Here is a 15,147-nt window from a genome sequence, read left to right as displayed (position 1 = left end):
CATCCAATGTGTTGCTCCATGAATTATAGTCCGTTCAGCTCTCCAACCTTTACTTTTAATGTTGTTGAACACCTTTACCTTTTTCCCATTCTCAGTGTCACTTAGACTAATGTTGCACTGACGGAGTACAACGGTACACCTGGATAAATGCACATCCCAGGCGGAAGCAGAAACACAGGTAAGTCAAACTTAGGGGAATTACATCGTCATTTCAGAGTAAAATATCAATAGTATCTGTAAGAATTTGTGTAGAAAGTGAAACATACCATAAGCAGCTCCTTAAAGAAGTTTAGCACTGTGACTTGTTCTGCTAAATCACGTGGTTTTGTATTCTGGTGGTAATATGGCGGTGCTCCCCACTCACATGCAATTGCTGCTAAATGTCCTGTTACCAGAGCTGGTGTACTGTTAAATGGCAGGATACAGTATGAGGTATTTGCATTTTGTCAAGTGTGTTTAATGAGATAGTGTTGTCACCTTTACGTCTGCCTTTGTGAAAGACATTTGTAAAAGGAGATAAGATAGAGTCACTTTGTCACGTATGCTGCGCTGTAAAGATCACGCGATAACCCATTTCATATTTTGCACAATGACTTCAGAGGTAACAAGAGCAGTGTTATGGAGCAACAGATCGCTGACAGGAAGATGGTGTAAACTTTTTTCACAACAGACACAGCATGTTTCACTGACATGCCACAGCAGAAACAGCACAATCAATAGCATTTATAGTGACAGCATTCCATTTAGATTAGCCAGATTCAGGGTCCTGCTGTTGTTGCATGCTGACACACTGGACCAGTTATTTACTGGGACACTTAATGGAACAGAGCCATTGTTAATGTTCCACCTGTGCTTTTCCTACTATGACAAGTCAAAATGTCTGCTGTGAAAAAGATCCACTGCAGTCGCATTGTATTTTTCTCCTCAGATGCACTACCACTGCTACCACTGAATGTCATTTAAAATAACTTAATAATGTCTAATTAAAGTATACCTTTCTTGAAATGTGTATGTGGACATAATAGCGCCTGTCCCATACAGTGCAATCCAAAACATTGTCCTTACAACAAACTCTACCTTTGAGAATGTGAGTTGCTGTATTGGATGGTTTTTAATGTATAGGTGATTGTGTTCAACTTGTGTAGCCTACCGTTCACAGTCTAATACAGCTGGACAAATCATTTGTAAAACATATTTTCTGTTATTAAAGATAAATGTCATTAACCAAAAGTGACACACATTAAAATACCAGTAATACCAGTAGGGATTATGAGTTTATAGAAAAGATGTTGAAATTATTTTCATTAGGTCTGAATGTAACTCTAAAATTCAAGGAAACTTCCCTCTGGTAACTGTAGAAGTTATGTTCACTCATTAAACTGATTCTGAATTTCACATATTTCTATTCATTTGCATACCTAAGGTTGACAGACTGGACAACATAGTAATAAATAAAACACAAATATGCAGGTGAAGATGATCTTTGACTGGTAATTATAAACTTTTAAAGTTTTAGGAGTGAATAATATCCTACTGAACATTTTCCAAAATCTCCCAGGTTCTAGGAAAAGATGGTTTATTGGAGTCAGTTGGGTATCTGATCATCATCTTGTGACTATTAAAAACTCAAGTCTAAATAGTGGCGACAGTATTATGGCCAGTTCACACAGAGACAGCCCCTTAACTGTGGTTTTTATGGCTGCAAAGAGCTTTTGGTTGCTAGGTGGCGACAAGGTTTCTCAGTTATGTCCTGCTTATCTTTCTATTGAAGTCATAATACATTTTACTGTTTCTATGAATCTGTAATTCATATGGACTTTTAAAAATAAAACCAGTGGACCTCTAAGGTATGTCTGTGCCAGTAGATACGATGAGATAGAAGAACCTGCTGTTTCCTGTAGGTTGTTGAACTTGGATGCAGGTTTGCACCATTGCGCCAAAGCATGGTTGAAATACGTGCTTTCAATACATTAGTGAAGGGAACAAAGTAAACAAAGCTAGTGAACATGAGCATTCTTTCTAAACATCTGATCAGCTTTGGTGTTTGTCATATTGTGTCACAAACTAAATAAATCAAGAGGAGGGTGTAGTGTGTCAGGTATTCAAAAATGTGACACGAAAAAGATCAAAGGCACTCATTACTCAGTTTGTTGTCCTTGCACTTAAAAGGGGAGGGTTAAGCTAAAAATAGTTCTATAAAGCTTTTCACCTGTTCATCATTGGCCATGGAGTTAAATACTTCTCACTTTTCAATGAATACTGGATTTTTTCTGCTGTGGACCAAAAAGCACCAAAACATGTACAATTTTGCTTTCTCTTTGTATTGCATGATAGCGTCTCATAAAATTACCTATTTACAAATAATATTATATACCAGCACTTTACCCCTGCTACTTTTAATCTTCTGTCTTTATAATCTGCTTTCCTACAATGCTCTGTGTCAGTCATTTTGTGCGTTATGTGTTTGGGAACATAATAGTAAAGATTCAGTTTTTCTTCACTCTCTTCAAACCTGATGAGTCAGGAGGCCTGACCTCACAGCGTAGTTAAACTGTAATCTCTCTATCAGTTCTCCCTGCTTCTCCTTTTTATCTCTCAGTCCCTTTATATCAGCCTCTTGAATTAACTATCTATGACAGGAAACAAATATCTCTTTCAATTCATGTGTAGGAGGTAATTAGTGATAGTGTGCATTCTGACAATACATAATCCTCAAACCTGCTCATACTCTGTAGTTGCTCTTTCTCTCATTACTGATGTAGGGCATCAAGTCTTCCATATTACTATCTCTTATCATTTACAACCCTCTCCAACACAATGCCCCAAACTGATTGCCTTTAAGCCTTACAATAAGATTTAGTGCAGTGAAACTCCCGATGTAAAATGGGGGGGTTGGGACGTTTTAATTGGTTTATGGTTACAGTGTGTTCATAGCATTCTTGCCTTGAAAGAGGAGGCAGCTCAGGACAGCTATTTACAGTGATCTGTATATTTAACTTCCACTTTTGATGTCCTGACTTCTCAGAAATCTGTTAAGAGGTTTTTACACTGTAACGTGTGAAAAGTATAAAGTTGTCGTGACAAGTGTTACTTCTTAGTCAGTGTTAGTATGTCTCACATGTTTATGCTGCAGGCTATGTCATGATTCAACAAACTGAAATAAATATTTAATCCTATCTGAAAATTCTCATTCATCATAAGCCATAGTAGTAATTACAGTACAATTAATGAAAATGTAACACATGTCATAGTTTGATGGATTAAAAAAATGACACTACAAGCAATTTAAATATTCCAAAAATGCAAGCACAAACACTAAGTTTGAGGCTTCAGTCGGAGTGTGGTCAGTGAGGTCTTTGAGATATGAATTAGATAAAATTAGAAATAGAATACAATTATGAACAGAGGGTTGCATGTAAACCCAAGGAGTGTGTTTGTGGAAGAGTTAATGGGAGTTATCAGTGTTTTCCACTTCACTTTGTGTCTTTAAAGATTATATCTGCTGAGGTGGTGGTGCTATTACTCCACTATTGATTAGATTAGGAAGCCTGGGAAGGACACACTCACTCTCACACACACACACATACACACACACACACACACACACACACACACACACACACACACACACACACATACACACACACACACACACACACACACACACACATAAATGTATGTGCATCATCACACCTGCAGACAAAAGCTCACATGCACACAAAGTACAATCTGATGAAATCTGTCTCAGGTTAAAAAAAAAAAAAAGACGAGAAGGGGAGAAGGGAAATATATCCTTCAACATTATCTATCCATCCTTGTGATAAGTGTGAGGGAGAAGGACAGATAAGTAATTTACAATAAGGTGAGAAGTCTTAGTCTTAGCTCCTCCCTTTTCCTTGTTCTTGGCCCAATCAGATAGGATTATAGATCTTTTATGCCAGGGATCTCCCATGTCATGTCTGTAAGAATTAGATGAAGCAAAGACAAGCAGATAAGGGAAAAAGAGAAACTTTAGAGTGAAGAGACAGAAAGGAAAGAGAGGACACAAGAAGAGAAGTAGTATGAGGAAGACTGGGTCGAAACAGGAATGAAGTTTCCCCCTGCTCTTCAGAGTAAATCTCTGTTAGATATGGAAGTAGCCAATTACTGTGAAGGCCTGGACCCATCATACAGCACACTGGGCTTTGAGAATGCAGAAGTACTATATGGAGGAGGAGGTAAGTGTGTGTGCATCCAGACATATAAACACAAGACACATTCATGCTCAACAGACATGAGCTAAGGCACAAAATGTCTGTTTTTCAGAATGCATGTTAAGTTGGTTTAGGTTTAAGTTAAACCCTCTTTTACCTTTATCTTCATATTAAACTACTGCATACAGCAGGACCTGACATTGTAAAGATTCTATTTAACAAATAACTAACAAGTTTGTTCAAACACAATCAAAATGGCATAAATGGACAAACAAGAGAAGTCTGTAACCTTATGATAGGTCATCTGCCTCAGTACTGTGTGAGAAGGTAATAGGAAGTTAGTTTGTAAGACAGAGGTTTGCTAATGAAGAGAAGTGAGACCAGTGGAAGGCAAATGAGTTGCTTTTTAAAGAAAGCAGTAACAGCTAGTTTTTACATAACACATTCCACGTGTCTTAATCAAATGCAGCGGAAACTTCTGACATTTTAATGTTGGCCTGCAGTGTGTAACCAGTTATCTGTTAACAGTGGTTGTGGAAAATGATTTCCACTTGTCTATTGCCTATACTTTATGCAAAAGGATTTCCGTAGTTATGGTTGGAGAACAGAAAAGGGTAATGTGGAGGCTGTAAAAAATCAAAATGTTATAAACTGTTTAGGTAGGAATTGCAAGTATGTATCATAAAGAAGTTTTATTGAAGGGCAAGCACGCACCTTACTGATACACTGATGTCACCTCAGCATATGAACAGTAAACTAGTTGAACATTGACTCATCTTTCTGTGGCAATGCCTGAATCCCTGCAATCGCCTCCCTTGAATTTTTACATGCACATGTTATGTCATGTTTTTGTTGTGTTCTATTTGGTAAATACAATGACAGAGCAGTAAATATGCAACCACTGATGATAATTATGGTTTTTAATATGGTGACAAAGCTGCTGATGATGATCTTGATAATGATCATGATGATTATGATGATAAAATAGATCAACAGTAATGTGTACTATGGTTTTGCAGATACAAATGACTTTGCAATAATACAAACCCCAACAAACCTCTGCCGTTACCCTATAGACTATACATAGAATGCATTTATCAAAGTACTATTAGTACTATTAGTAGAAATAGTGTTCTTTCTACTAAACCTTCAACTCAGTAATGGTTGAGTAATTATAATGGTCTATCAACATTTACTTAAGAAAAACAGGCGATTGCCAGAATGAGTTTACTTGTTTATCTTCTGAGCAACTCTAAACTGGTATGGCACTTACAACTTACAGCTGTTGCTGCCATTTTGTCAGCAAATAAAAACATGGCATAGGTATAACTTTTGACAAAATTGTGGCAGATTGTAATGCATAACACACTTTCTACAAAAAACTTTTAACATCAGAATAATTTGAAAGTGAAATTGTGAAAAGAAGTGCTTTTAATAAATTGAAATTGTGCACTGAACAGTTTGCAAGGTGGTTCCATTCTAGCAAACAACTGCATTAATGTAGTGGACCATTTTTGGATGTACACTGCAAAGCATTGCTTCCATTTTGTTTTTGTATTTTTGTCTATGCCAATCTATGTATTATATATAAGCTGGAGTATGTACTTACATGTGAGCACATGCATGTATATTTACTTGGGTGTGTGTTTTTGTGTGTTTCAGACAACATGCCGACAGAGCCGAGCCTACCTGGTGCAGATGGGGTCATCAGTAACTGTGCTATATGTGGAGACAAAGCCACAGGGAAACACTACGGAGCCTCTAGCTGTGATGGTTGTAAAGGTTTCTTCAGACGCTCCATACGCAAGAGCCACGTCTACACCTGCAGGTACAGAGAAGAAGAACATACTGCATGAACACACTTAAACACATAGAAAGACAGCACACATAAAATCATGCAAATCACATCTACAGACCTTTTCATGCCCATAAATACAAAATAATGCCAAAGAGTTTATTACTTATTAACATAAAGAGCTATAACATGCATGCATAAATTTACATTATAAATATGTGAAAAACATAAGACACACAGTACTCATGATGTTCATGCATATAAACATCATCTTGTGTATATGTATGTACTCACTAAATATTCTTAAACTACTGATAACTACCTTTTCAGCCCAGTCAACATGATTTTGAATTTGTTACATGACAGTACACTATGTTGTTATTATTTCTGTAAAACTATATTGTATGTTCTTTACATGCAGGTTCAGCAGACAGTGCATTGTAGATAAAGATAAGAGGAACCAGTGTCGTTTCTGCAGACTCAACAAATGCTTCAGAGCTGGCATGAAAAAAGAAGGTAGTTAACCTCCCACCTGCTACGTGGGAAAGAAAACTGTTTTACTTCTTACATGATAGGACAAATTGACTATATTGAAACTGCACTAGAATGTAGAGATTAGAGCTGCAATGATTAGTAAATTAATTAATATATGGACAATGAATTATCACTTTAGATTGTGGACTGTTGGCTGGGACAGAACAAGACATTTTAGGTTGCACCTTGGTCTTTGGGAATAAATGATTGACATTTTTCACTATTTTGACATTTTTTAAAGATTGATCGATGAATCTAGAAAATAATCAACAGGTTAACCGATAATGAAAATAGCCGTTAGTTTACATTGATTTAGTTTTTTGTGTCAATTTTACATTTATATATTTTAGAGATTCTCTTTTAAAGGTATGGGCCTAAAACTAGTGGCACTGAAGGAAAGGGGGCTGTCTGAGAACCTGAAAGCTACTTCAAGATTGAAATTGACTTGACCATAAAGTGGCTGATTACTTAGTGTGTCTGTGTGCGTGTGTGTGTATTTATGAGGGGTATAACCTTGGCACAGAGGTTTATGACACCTAATCATGTGTTATTCAAACATGTTGTTCTGAATTGGATCTGGTTAACGTTTGACTCCTCTTGCTGATGCCAGGCTGTATAACTATTTCCTAAATATTAACTGCTCTGGTATCTGCTGTCATGCAAACGATTGACAGTAGATATCAGGGCAGTTAAGGGGGTGCTGTCTCCTCTTCCTTCTTTTTTTAAATGTTTCTTTTTGTTTCACACACAGTAACTTTAGCTGTCTTTTATATTTTAGCTGTACAAAATGAGAGAGATCGGATCAGCTCAAGAAGAAGCATTCCTGACTCCCAAGACGTGCCAACCATCACTATTTTGGCTCAAGCAGAATCACTTTCCCAACAGGTGACAATCCATTTTCCCACTGTTTGTATACATGAGCTTGTTTAGGAAAATCAACAAATTGTGAGCCAGGAAATCATTATATTCTATCTTTCTCCAGATCATTGCAACAGTGGGAATACCAGACGTAACGGAGCAGAAATCTGCTACTGTTGGAGATGTATGTGATTCTATGAGACAACAGTTACTGGTGTTGGTGGAATGGGCTAAATACATTCCCGCTTTTGGAGAACTACCACTGGATGACCAGGTAATTGGGCTGCAGTTCATGATGGGTGATCTCTGATTTTTCTATTGCTTACATTTTCTTAAATATTTTGATATAAAAGCAACCCTCAGACTCAAGCATTTTTGTATAATACAGTTTTGAAATGCTGTCTTTCCGGTTCCGGTGAATCGGTTGTGTTTAGCTTGTACGGGTCTGAGTGTGCTTGATGCTTTGACAAAGTGCTTGTTTGGTCAAAGCCCTTGGAGTTGGGATGGAGGAATGTACTGTCTTAAATAACCAAATGCAGATAGAGGTAATAGAATAGTTAAATCAATGATTAACTTCTGCTTTAGAGATGTTTAAAAGTTAGCATACAGATACTGTTTGATATACTGTAGTACACTCTGAATATGGTCACTCTAGGATGTACGTAAGGGCAAAACAGGATGCATTGTTGCATTGTTTGTGTTGTTTGTTTAACTCTGTGTGTGTGTGTGTGTGTGTGTGTGTGTGTGTGTGTGTGTGTGTGTGTGTGTGTGTGTGTGTGTGTGTGTGTGTGTGTGTGTGTGTGTGTGTGTGTGTGTGGGTGTGTGTGTTTGTCTCCAGGTGAGCTTGCTCAGGGCTCATGCAGGTGAGCACCTTTTGCTTGGGGTCGCCAAAAGATCAATGCCATACAAGGACTTCCTGCTTTTAGGTATGAGCTGACCAGTAGAACGGCATCTTATTCATATGTGGTTAAATCAGGGGGTTGAGCACTTAAGTGTGAAGACTGATCAAATGTTGTGTTAGCTGAGAAAGATTAACTAAAGGTTTATTTTTCTTTATGACTTCAAAAGTGTTTCTTATGAATTGCATTACTCATTACTGGAGCATGTTCCAACATCATACTGTAGGGAGATCTATCATCTCCAGAGCACACAGAAACACACATTTTGCAGGGACCTTCCTCATATGCCTTTATAACAACCTTGACTGAAAGCCTTACATAGACCTAACAAAAGTCCACAACATCCAACTAATCATTCTCTCAAGGCTAAAAGTTCTATTCCTTTCACCTTTCCACACAAGCACACACTCGCACTCCACCCCATACACACCCACATACCTTTTACTCCCTTTCAACTCCCTTCAACACAGCCACTGATTGATACTCTCCATGTCTGCAGGTAATGGCTGTGTGATTCACAGAAACAGTACTGAATCAGAGATCTGCCGGGTAGCCAATCGAGTGTTGGATGAGCTGGTCCAGCCCTTCCAGGATATTCAAATAGACGACAATGAGTATGCAGCGCTCAAAGCCATCATCTTTTTTGACCCAGGTAACAAGAAAACATAATATTTAGTGCTTTATCCCACCAGCCCTCACGGGTATTTGTGACTTATATACTTGAAAACAAATGTTACTGATGTTAAGTCACTAGTTTACTCTTGTTGGGCATGTGTGGTTGCCCTATTTTCCAGCTCACTTTTGCCTCTCCATTCACATCTGTATGTGCAATTAGAAATTTTATCTGGTTGTCTAGTTGGTGTATAAGTGATTAAGATTTTTAGACACGTGTGTGGAAATGACTTCTACTTCAGCTTGGCACTTCTTGGTTTAGGATTTTAGAAATTGCTATCAGTAATAACCTTGGCTCAGAGTTTTATGATGACTTGTGTGTTATGATATGTTGATTGGGGGTGGTGTTGTGTAATGGCACACAATTTTATCAAATTAATCATTACAAAAAATAATTATTAATCAAATAAATAAATTACATAAATGTGACCATGTGAACAAAACTAATTCAGCAATGGATTGTGAAAGATTAAAAACTGCAAACAAAACACCTCTTCTAAAGCTACCTTATTCAAAACCCCTCACAATTTCTGTCCAGATTCCTCTTTTTCTAACATATCCTCCTTCCGGTTACACTTCAAATTAAATCCCAAACCTTCTGTCCCTTCTTTATGTCTCCTTGGACCAGTGTAACCAAAATCCAACATCCAATTTCATTTGACCCCCCCACATTTCTCTCCCCTTCCTTAAATCCCCTTATTTTGCCTTCATGCTCCAGCTTGACCAAAATCATTCCATCAATTCCACTTATATCCTCAATTCCATCCCTAATCTTTCTGGTTTTTTCTTCACCTTCCTGCCCTTCAATCCCCCCCCCCCTCCACACACTTCCACACTTGGCCTCCCAATCTACAGATGCAAAGTCTTTGCGGGATCCTTCGAAGATCAAGGCTATGCGTCTGCAGGTTAGTAGAACATTTGAACCTTGTAGCTTCTTTTCTTGTCTGGTTATTTATATACACTGTTATACTCTCATCATTTATTATACTTAACAGCATATTACACATTTTTCACTAATGTATCAGTCAACGTACAAGGGCAACTGTGCAGTTTGCTTACACTAATGGAAACATGGCCTTGTGTGTGTCTGTGTGCAGGTCCAGATGAGTCTGGAAGACTACATTAATGACCGTCAGTATGACTCCCGGGGTCGTTTTGGAGAGCTGTTACTCCTGCTGCCCACCCTGCAGAGCATCACCTGGCAGATGATCGAACAGCTTCAGTTCATTAAGCTCTGCGGCCTGGCCAAGATAGACAACCTGCTGCATGAGATGCTGCTGGGAGGTCAGACTGGGCCCATGTCTGTGCTTGTAAACCTGAAAGAACAAAAACAAGGTGACCTTCAACAAGGTCGTAAATGCAACAGTAGAGCTCCCTAGTGGTCAATGTCAGAACTGCATGTGCATAAAGCTAAAGTTTTCTAGGGTATGTGCACTGAGTAAAAAGCTAGATATTGCATAAAATATGCTAAGAATGGCCATGATAGAACAAAACTAAACTAAACTGAACTACTAAAGCATAAGATGAGGTGTGGAACTGAAGCAGTACGTTATGTCCAAGAATGTCTTCAGTTTCTTCCCTACATGCTAAAAACAACCTGACTTGAGGGACAAGAGAGAGCTGCATTTGTCTTATTTTTCAAAATTCTATCAAGACATGGAACTAATGAAACAAAAAAGTCTTGCTGTTATATGTAGAAATGTATATGTGAAACTGATAAAACACAATGATGAACATACAGGATGTCAAATATACTTATAAACTTATGATATGATACAATATGATACGATACACTTTATTGTCCCTGTCGAGAAATTCGTCTTGGCCTCAAATACTACACACATGACACATAATATATTGACATATCATATAGCTGCATATCTATAGCTTCGATAGTTACAAATTGTTAGGGCTCATACTTGGTATACTCTGTGCTTGTCTGAGAACAAACTGTTCATATATTAACTGGAGGGTCTGGTGTTCTTTCCTTCCCATAACCTTCATGGCAGATGAGCAGGGCTAGATTTTAACTGTACAGAGAGATGCCATACCATGCTGACATCCCATAACACTGACTATGCTCTCTAATGCTGCCTGATAGAATAAAAACATAATCCTCTGATCCAACCCATACACCCTGAGTCTGAATATAAAGTAGAATTTATACTTCAAATGAGAATGCAAACTTTCAACAGCCTTCCAGCTGAAGGTGTTGTCCAAGTGAATGACAAGGTACTTGTAGGAGCAGACCTGATTGATTGGTTCATCATGTAATGCCACTGGACTATGATCCCCCACTGACCTAGGGTCCAGATGGTTGGCATCACACCACTGCACAAAACTCTTTATTTCAGTGAAATAGGCTTAAGGACTTATGTCCTTGTGCAGTAGGCTGAGGATAACAGTGGCATCTGAAAATGTTAGAATGTGCTGCTTGTAAACTGGTGAGCTGACACACCCCTCTGGGGCACCTATGCTTATTGATCTGGGTACTGAAAGGGTATTGTTGACCCTAACATGCTGGATTCAATTGGTGAAAAGGAAAAATACCACTTAGTTATAAAAGGATTGGCACTAATCTGTTTCAGTTTTGGGATTAGCAGATAGGGCTGAAGCATATTAAAAGCAGAGCTACAATCAACAAATAGCAGGCATGCATTGGTTTTCCATGTGCAAAATGTGTCAAAAGGGTGATACTGTAAATGACATCATCTGTGCCCCACCCTTGCCTGTAAGCAAGCCACAGGTCTATAATCATTATTTTCATTTGGACAAGTTTTTTTGGAACTGGAATAATGATGGATTTTTTCCAGAGGGTAGGGACAGCGTGTAAGTATAGAGGCAGCTGGAAAACAGCTGTGGTGAGTTCTTCTGCACAGGTCTTTAAGAGAAGAGCAGAGATGCCATCTGGGCCTGTGGATTTCTTTGTGCACACATGTCTGAAAAAGTGATTGAATCTTGTGTGGGTCAACCACCCGCCTGAAGCTCAGATCAGTAGTGGGGAGTGTCTCCAGCTCATTATTACATTCCAAAGAAAATACCTATGCTTTTAACCTAAGATAAAGTGATGATTTACATCCAAACTTGAAATAATGCAAAGTCTCAATACATAGATCACAAAAATATTATTATTTACTATAGTATTTTACCTTTTCAACATATTGCATAGGTATTGTAAAATGCAGTTGTTTTCACTGGGAGTGATGTTAATACATAGAGCAGGTCAATTCATGTTATAGAGCTACATAATGTTCTTTTGAAGGCACAGAGTGAAACAAACTTAGCATGAATTTCTCAGACTATAAGAATAAATAAATTGCTCTGAAGCACAGACTTATGAAAAAACTATGTAAAGTGAACTACCATAGTTATTTTTGTCCTGATAAGGGTGTGTTTAGTGAAATGCTACCATGTGCAAGGTGAAATCTGTGTTTTGGAAAATGTAACTGTGTGCAAGTCCTTAAATGTCACCAGATTACATTTTTTGTGTTTAGATACAGGAAAACTGTCTTGCTGTGTAAAAACAACTTGCACAATCTGTTGACGTGCATAGTTCAATTAACTCAAGGCTGTGTTTTGCGTTCAGGCTTAACATCAGAGGCCTCACACCTGCACCATCCAGCACACACCCAACTGGCTCAGGACCCTGTGACTGGACACACTCTGGTCATCAGCAGCATGCCTATTACACACACTCCACAGATAGGTAAGACCCACATACTCAACAACCTGAGAAATAGCAACACACATACATACTGTATGTATGTGTCAAACCTTCTGACACACATAAGAAGTATTAAAGTTCATGTTCAATTCATCTCTTTTCATGAAATGTCACATTAATGTATGCTAGTTGTATTTATAGATGGAGAGAAAGATGCTTTTCCATTAACTTAAAATTAATAAATGGGCGTCTTGTACATGAAAAAATCCATTAAAAAGTAACATTTACAAGAATTGATAAGTATTGGCCATATCGTACACTTTCATTGGAAAATAAAAAATGCACTTGGCAATATTACACTACCTAATGGACACATAAGATTGATGGGAACTGTATGTACAGGGCCAATTGCAGATCCTGAAACCATTACTAAGGGGGTCATGCTGGATACATTTTACAGGAAAATGATTATATTGCCTTTTTAAACAAAATTTCCAAAAAATAAAATAGAACATATCTCTGTCCTTGCATCTTTCCCTGCAGCATCTCCAGACACTCCCATCCCATCTCCTCCACAAGGTGCTGCCCCGGAGATGTACAAACAGTTTTCCCAGCCTCATGGTCCTCCAGCTAGCCCCTCGTCCTCCACATAGACAGACCCCTGACTTCTCTCTGCACTCAAAAAAACTGCTTTCATGGGATCAGCTTCCTTGCCCCCCTATTCATCATCAGAGTCATGGCATAAAAATTATGAAAGCAGTCCCTGTTCAGTGTCTGTGGTTAGACTTTTCCTTGCTTCTTTCCCTTGTGACTCCTGGTGGTGTTGCAACAATAACTTAGACATAATTAAAGCGGCTACATGTAGCAATTCCAAACTTCAGAGCGTCATTTTCAAATTAAGTGGACAAATGGAACAACACACAAGGGTTTAAGAAAACATGCTGAACATTTTTGTGGTCATCTAAAACTAATAGATTGGTTTTCAACTTAGTATCCTCTCATTCTCAGTTTAAAAAACCCCCATCTCAAACCCTTGCATTGTAATGAATTGTATATTTTATTCTAATGCTATTAGAAATGAACAGTAAGGACCTTCAGTCCTTATGGATCATTGTGTACAGTTTATTAGTGGTGTATATCAACGTTCTGATCATATGTAAATGTACAAAGTACTGTTTAAATTTAAATAAAGTTGCAGAAGCAACAACAATGGAAACCATAAGGCGCACTGTCAAAACAACACAACTGGCCATCAATTTAAAAGAAAAAAATAAAATAATCAAGTGTCTGTTTATGTACTGTATGCATCACAACAGAGAGAAATATATATGCAAACTGGTCTAAGATCAGTTATTTTGTTCTAAATGAACTTCATAAATGTTTCAGATCTCATTTATAAACGAAAAAAAACCGAAAAAATTCTTTTCAAACATGGATTTGTATAAAGAAAGAATGTGGACAAACTGTTATTTTTTTAAAGTTTCTGTATATAGTAAAATGGATCATTCATGTTCGGATCATCAATTTAAATTATCCTGTTTTATGGAATATCTTGAATCAGCTATGCATTTTTATTTTGGTTTGTGTTGATATTGAATGTTCAGAACCAATGTGGTGGTTTTTAAAAAAATGTATACTGATTAAAACATTTTAATACCTTTTGAGTCAATTTTATTTAAAAATAATTGATTACTGTGACTGAATTTAAGCCTCAGTTTGGTGTGGTGCATCACCATACCAATATAACATGGTACCGAATATAAACCGACTACTTATTGTATATATTGTATATGCATCAGTACACTGAATGAAATGAGTATTCATTCATTTTGTTTCTAAAATAAGGGAAAGTAAACAAAGTGTGAGATGGAAAAAGAGAAATTCCTCTCCAATAAAACATTTATCTGCTGCTACACAGCCACAACAAATCATTTCTGTTGATATTGCTGAAAAGAATGGAGATGGACTTTTTGTCATATTTGATCCTGAAAGGAACACAATATAAAGAGACAAATAATGATAAATTGACAAAAAACGTATTTCAATATGTTTTCCCCACATGCAATAACACTGAGTAGTTTGTCCATTACTTCCTTCATGGGAGTCATCATGCTTCCACACAGTTCCATTGGTCAGGGGTATACAGTTTGTATCCAAAGCTTTATTGGCAAGCTATTGAGACTGCACTGCTGGATGATGCTGCTCATCTAAAATCAAACTAGTTTTTCCTCACCATCCATCTGAGAAAACACACTTTGAGACAAACCCTAAAGCCAAGCAGGAATGTAAAACGGTAATTTACACTGAAATTGAGCTGTACTGGGGAAAACAGTACTTTTAAATGTGTGATTTGTTTTATGTCCATCCACACAAAATCATATTGTTGGGGTGTGTGTGTGTGTGTGTGTGTGTGTGTGTGTGTGTGTGTGTGTGTGTGTGTGTGTGTGTGTGTGTGTGTGTGTGTGTGTGTGTGTGTGAGCGAGCGTTTGTGTGCAGTGGATGAAACCAGAGGATAAAGCTGAGAGCACTTAT

At 37.7% G+C, this 15,147-nt stretch overlaps 1 protein-coding gene across 2 annotated transcripts; it reads left to right on the top strand.

Annotated features, from left to right (window-relative positions):
• Nucleotides 1–2: 2 nt before the first annotated feature.
• On the top strand, nt 3–14,256 carry hnf4g (hepatocyte nuclear factor 4, gamma). Of its 2 annotated transcripts, none has more exons than XM_062441912.1 (11): nt 3–178; nt 5,856–6,021; nt 6,410–6,504; nt 7,301–7,407; nt 7,505–7,654; nt 8,219–8,306; nt 8,779–8,931; nt 9,807–9,856; nt 10,049–10,235; nt 12,538–12,657; nt 13,159–14,256. In XM_062441912.1, exons 1-11 carry the CDS (start codon nt 148–150, stop codon nt 13,266–13,268), a joined length of 1,257 nt encoding a protein of 418 aa, XP_062297896.1. In that variant the 5' UTR covers nt 3–147; the 3' UTR covers nt 13,269–14,256. The 2 variants fall into 2 exon arrangements, with proteins under 2 accessions (XP_062297896.1, XP_062297895.1); XM_062441911.1 differs by having other exon boundaries at nt 10,049–10,286.
• The last annotated feature ends 891 nt before the right edge of the window (nt 14,257–15,147 follow it).

This window comes from Scomber scombrus, chromosome 20, assembly GCF_963691925.1.
Source record: "Scomber scombrus chromosome 20, fScoSco1.1, whole genome shotgun sequence".
NCBI classification, from domain to species: domain Eukaryota; kingdom Metazoa; phylum Chordata; class Actinopteri; order Scombriformes; family Scombridae; genus Scomber; species Scomber scombrus.
Note: the sequence above shows the minus strand (reverse complement) of the source record. Positions and strands in the feature narration are given on the sequence as shown.

Excerpts from the sequence above, each read along its gene's own strand:
- hnf4g (XM_062441911.1), top strand. The coding sequence starts at position 148 with ATGCACATCCCAGGCGGAAGCAGAAACACAG. Across the intron at positions 7,655-8,218 it reads AACTACCACTGGATGACCAG|GTGAGCTTGCTCAGGGCTCA; the intron begins GTAATTGGGCTG and ends GTTTGTCTCCAG. Across the intron at positions 12,658-13,158 it reads TACACACACTCCACAGATAG|CATCTCCAGACACTCCCATC; the intron begins GTAAGACCCACA and ends CTTTCCCTGCAG.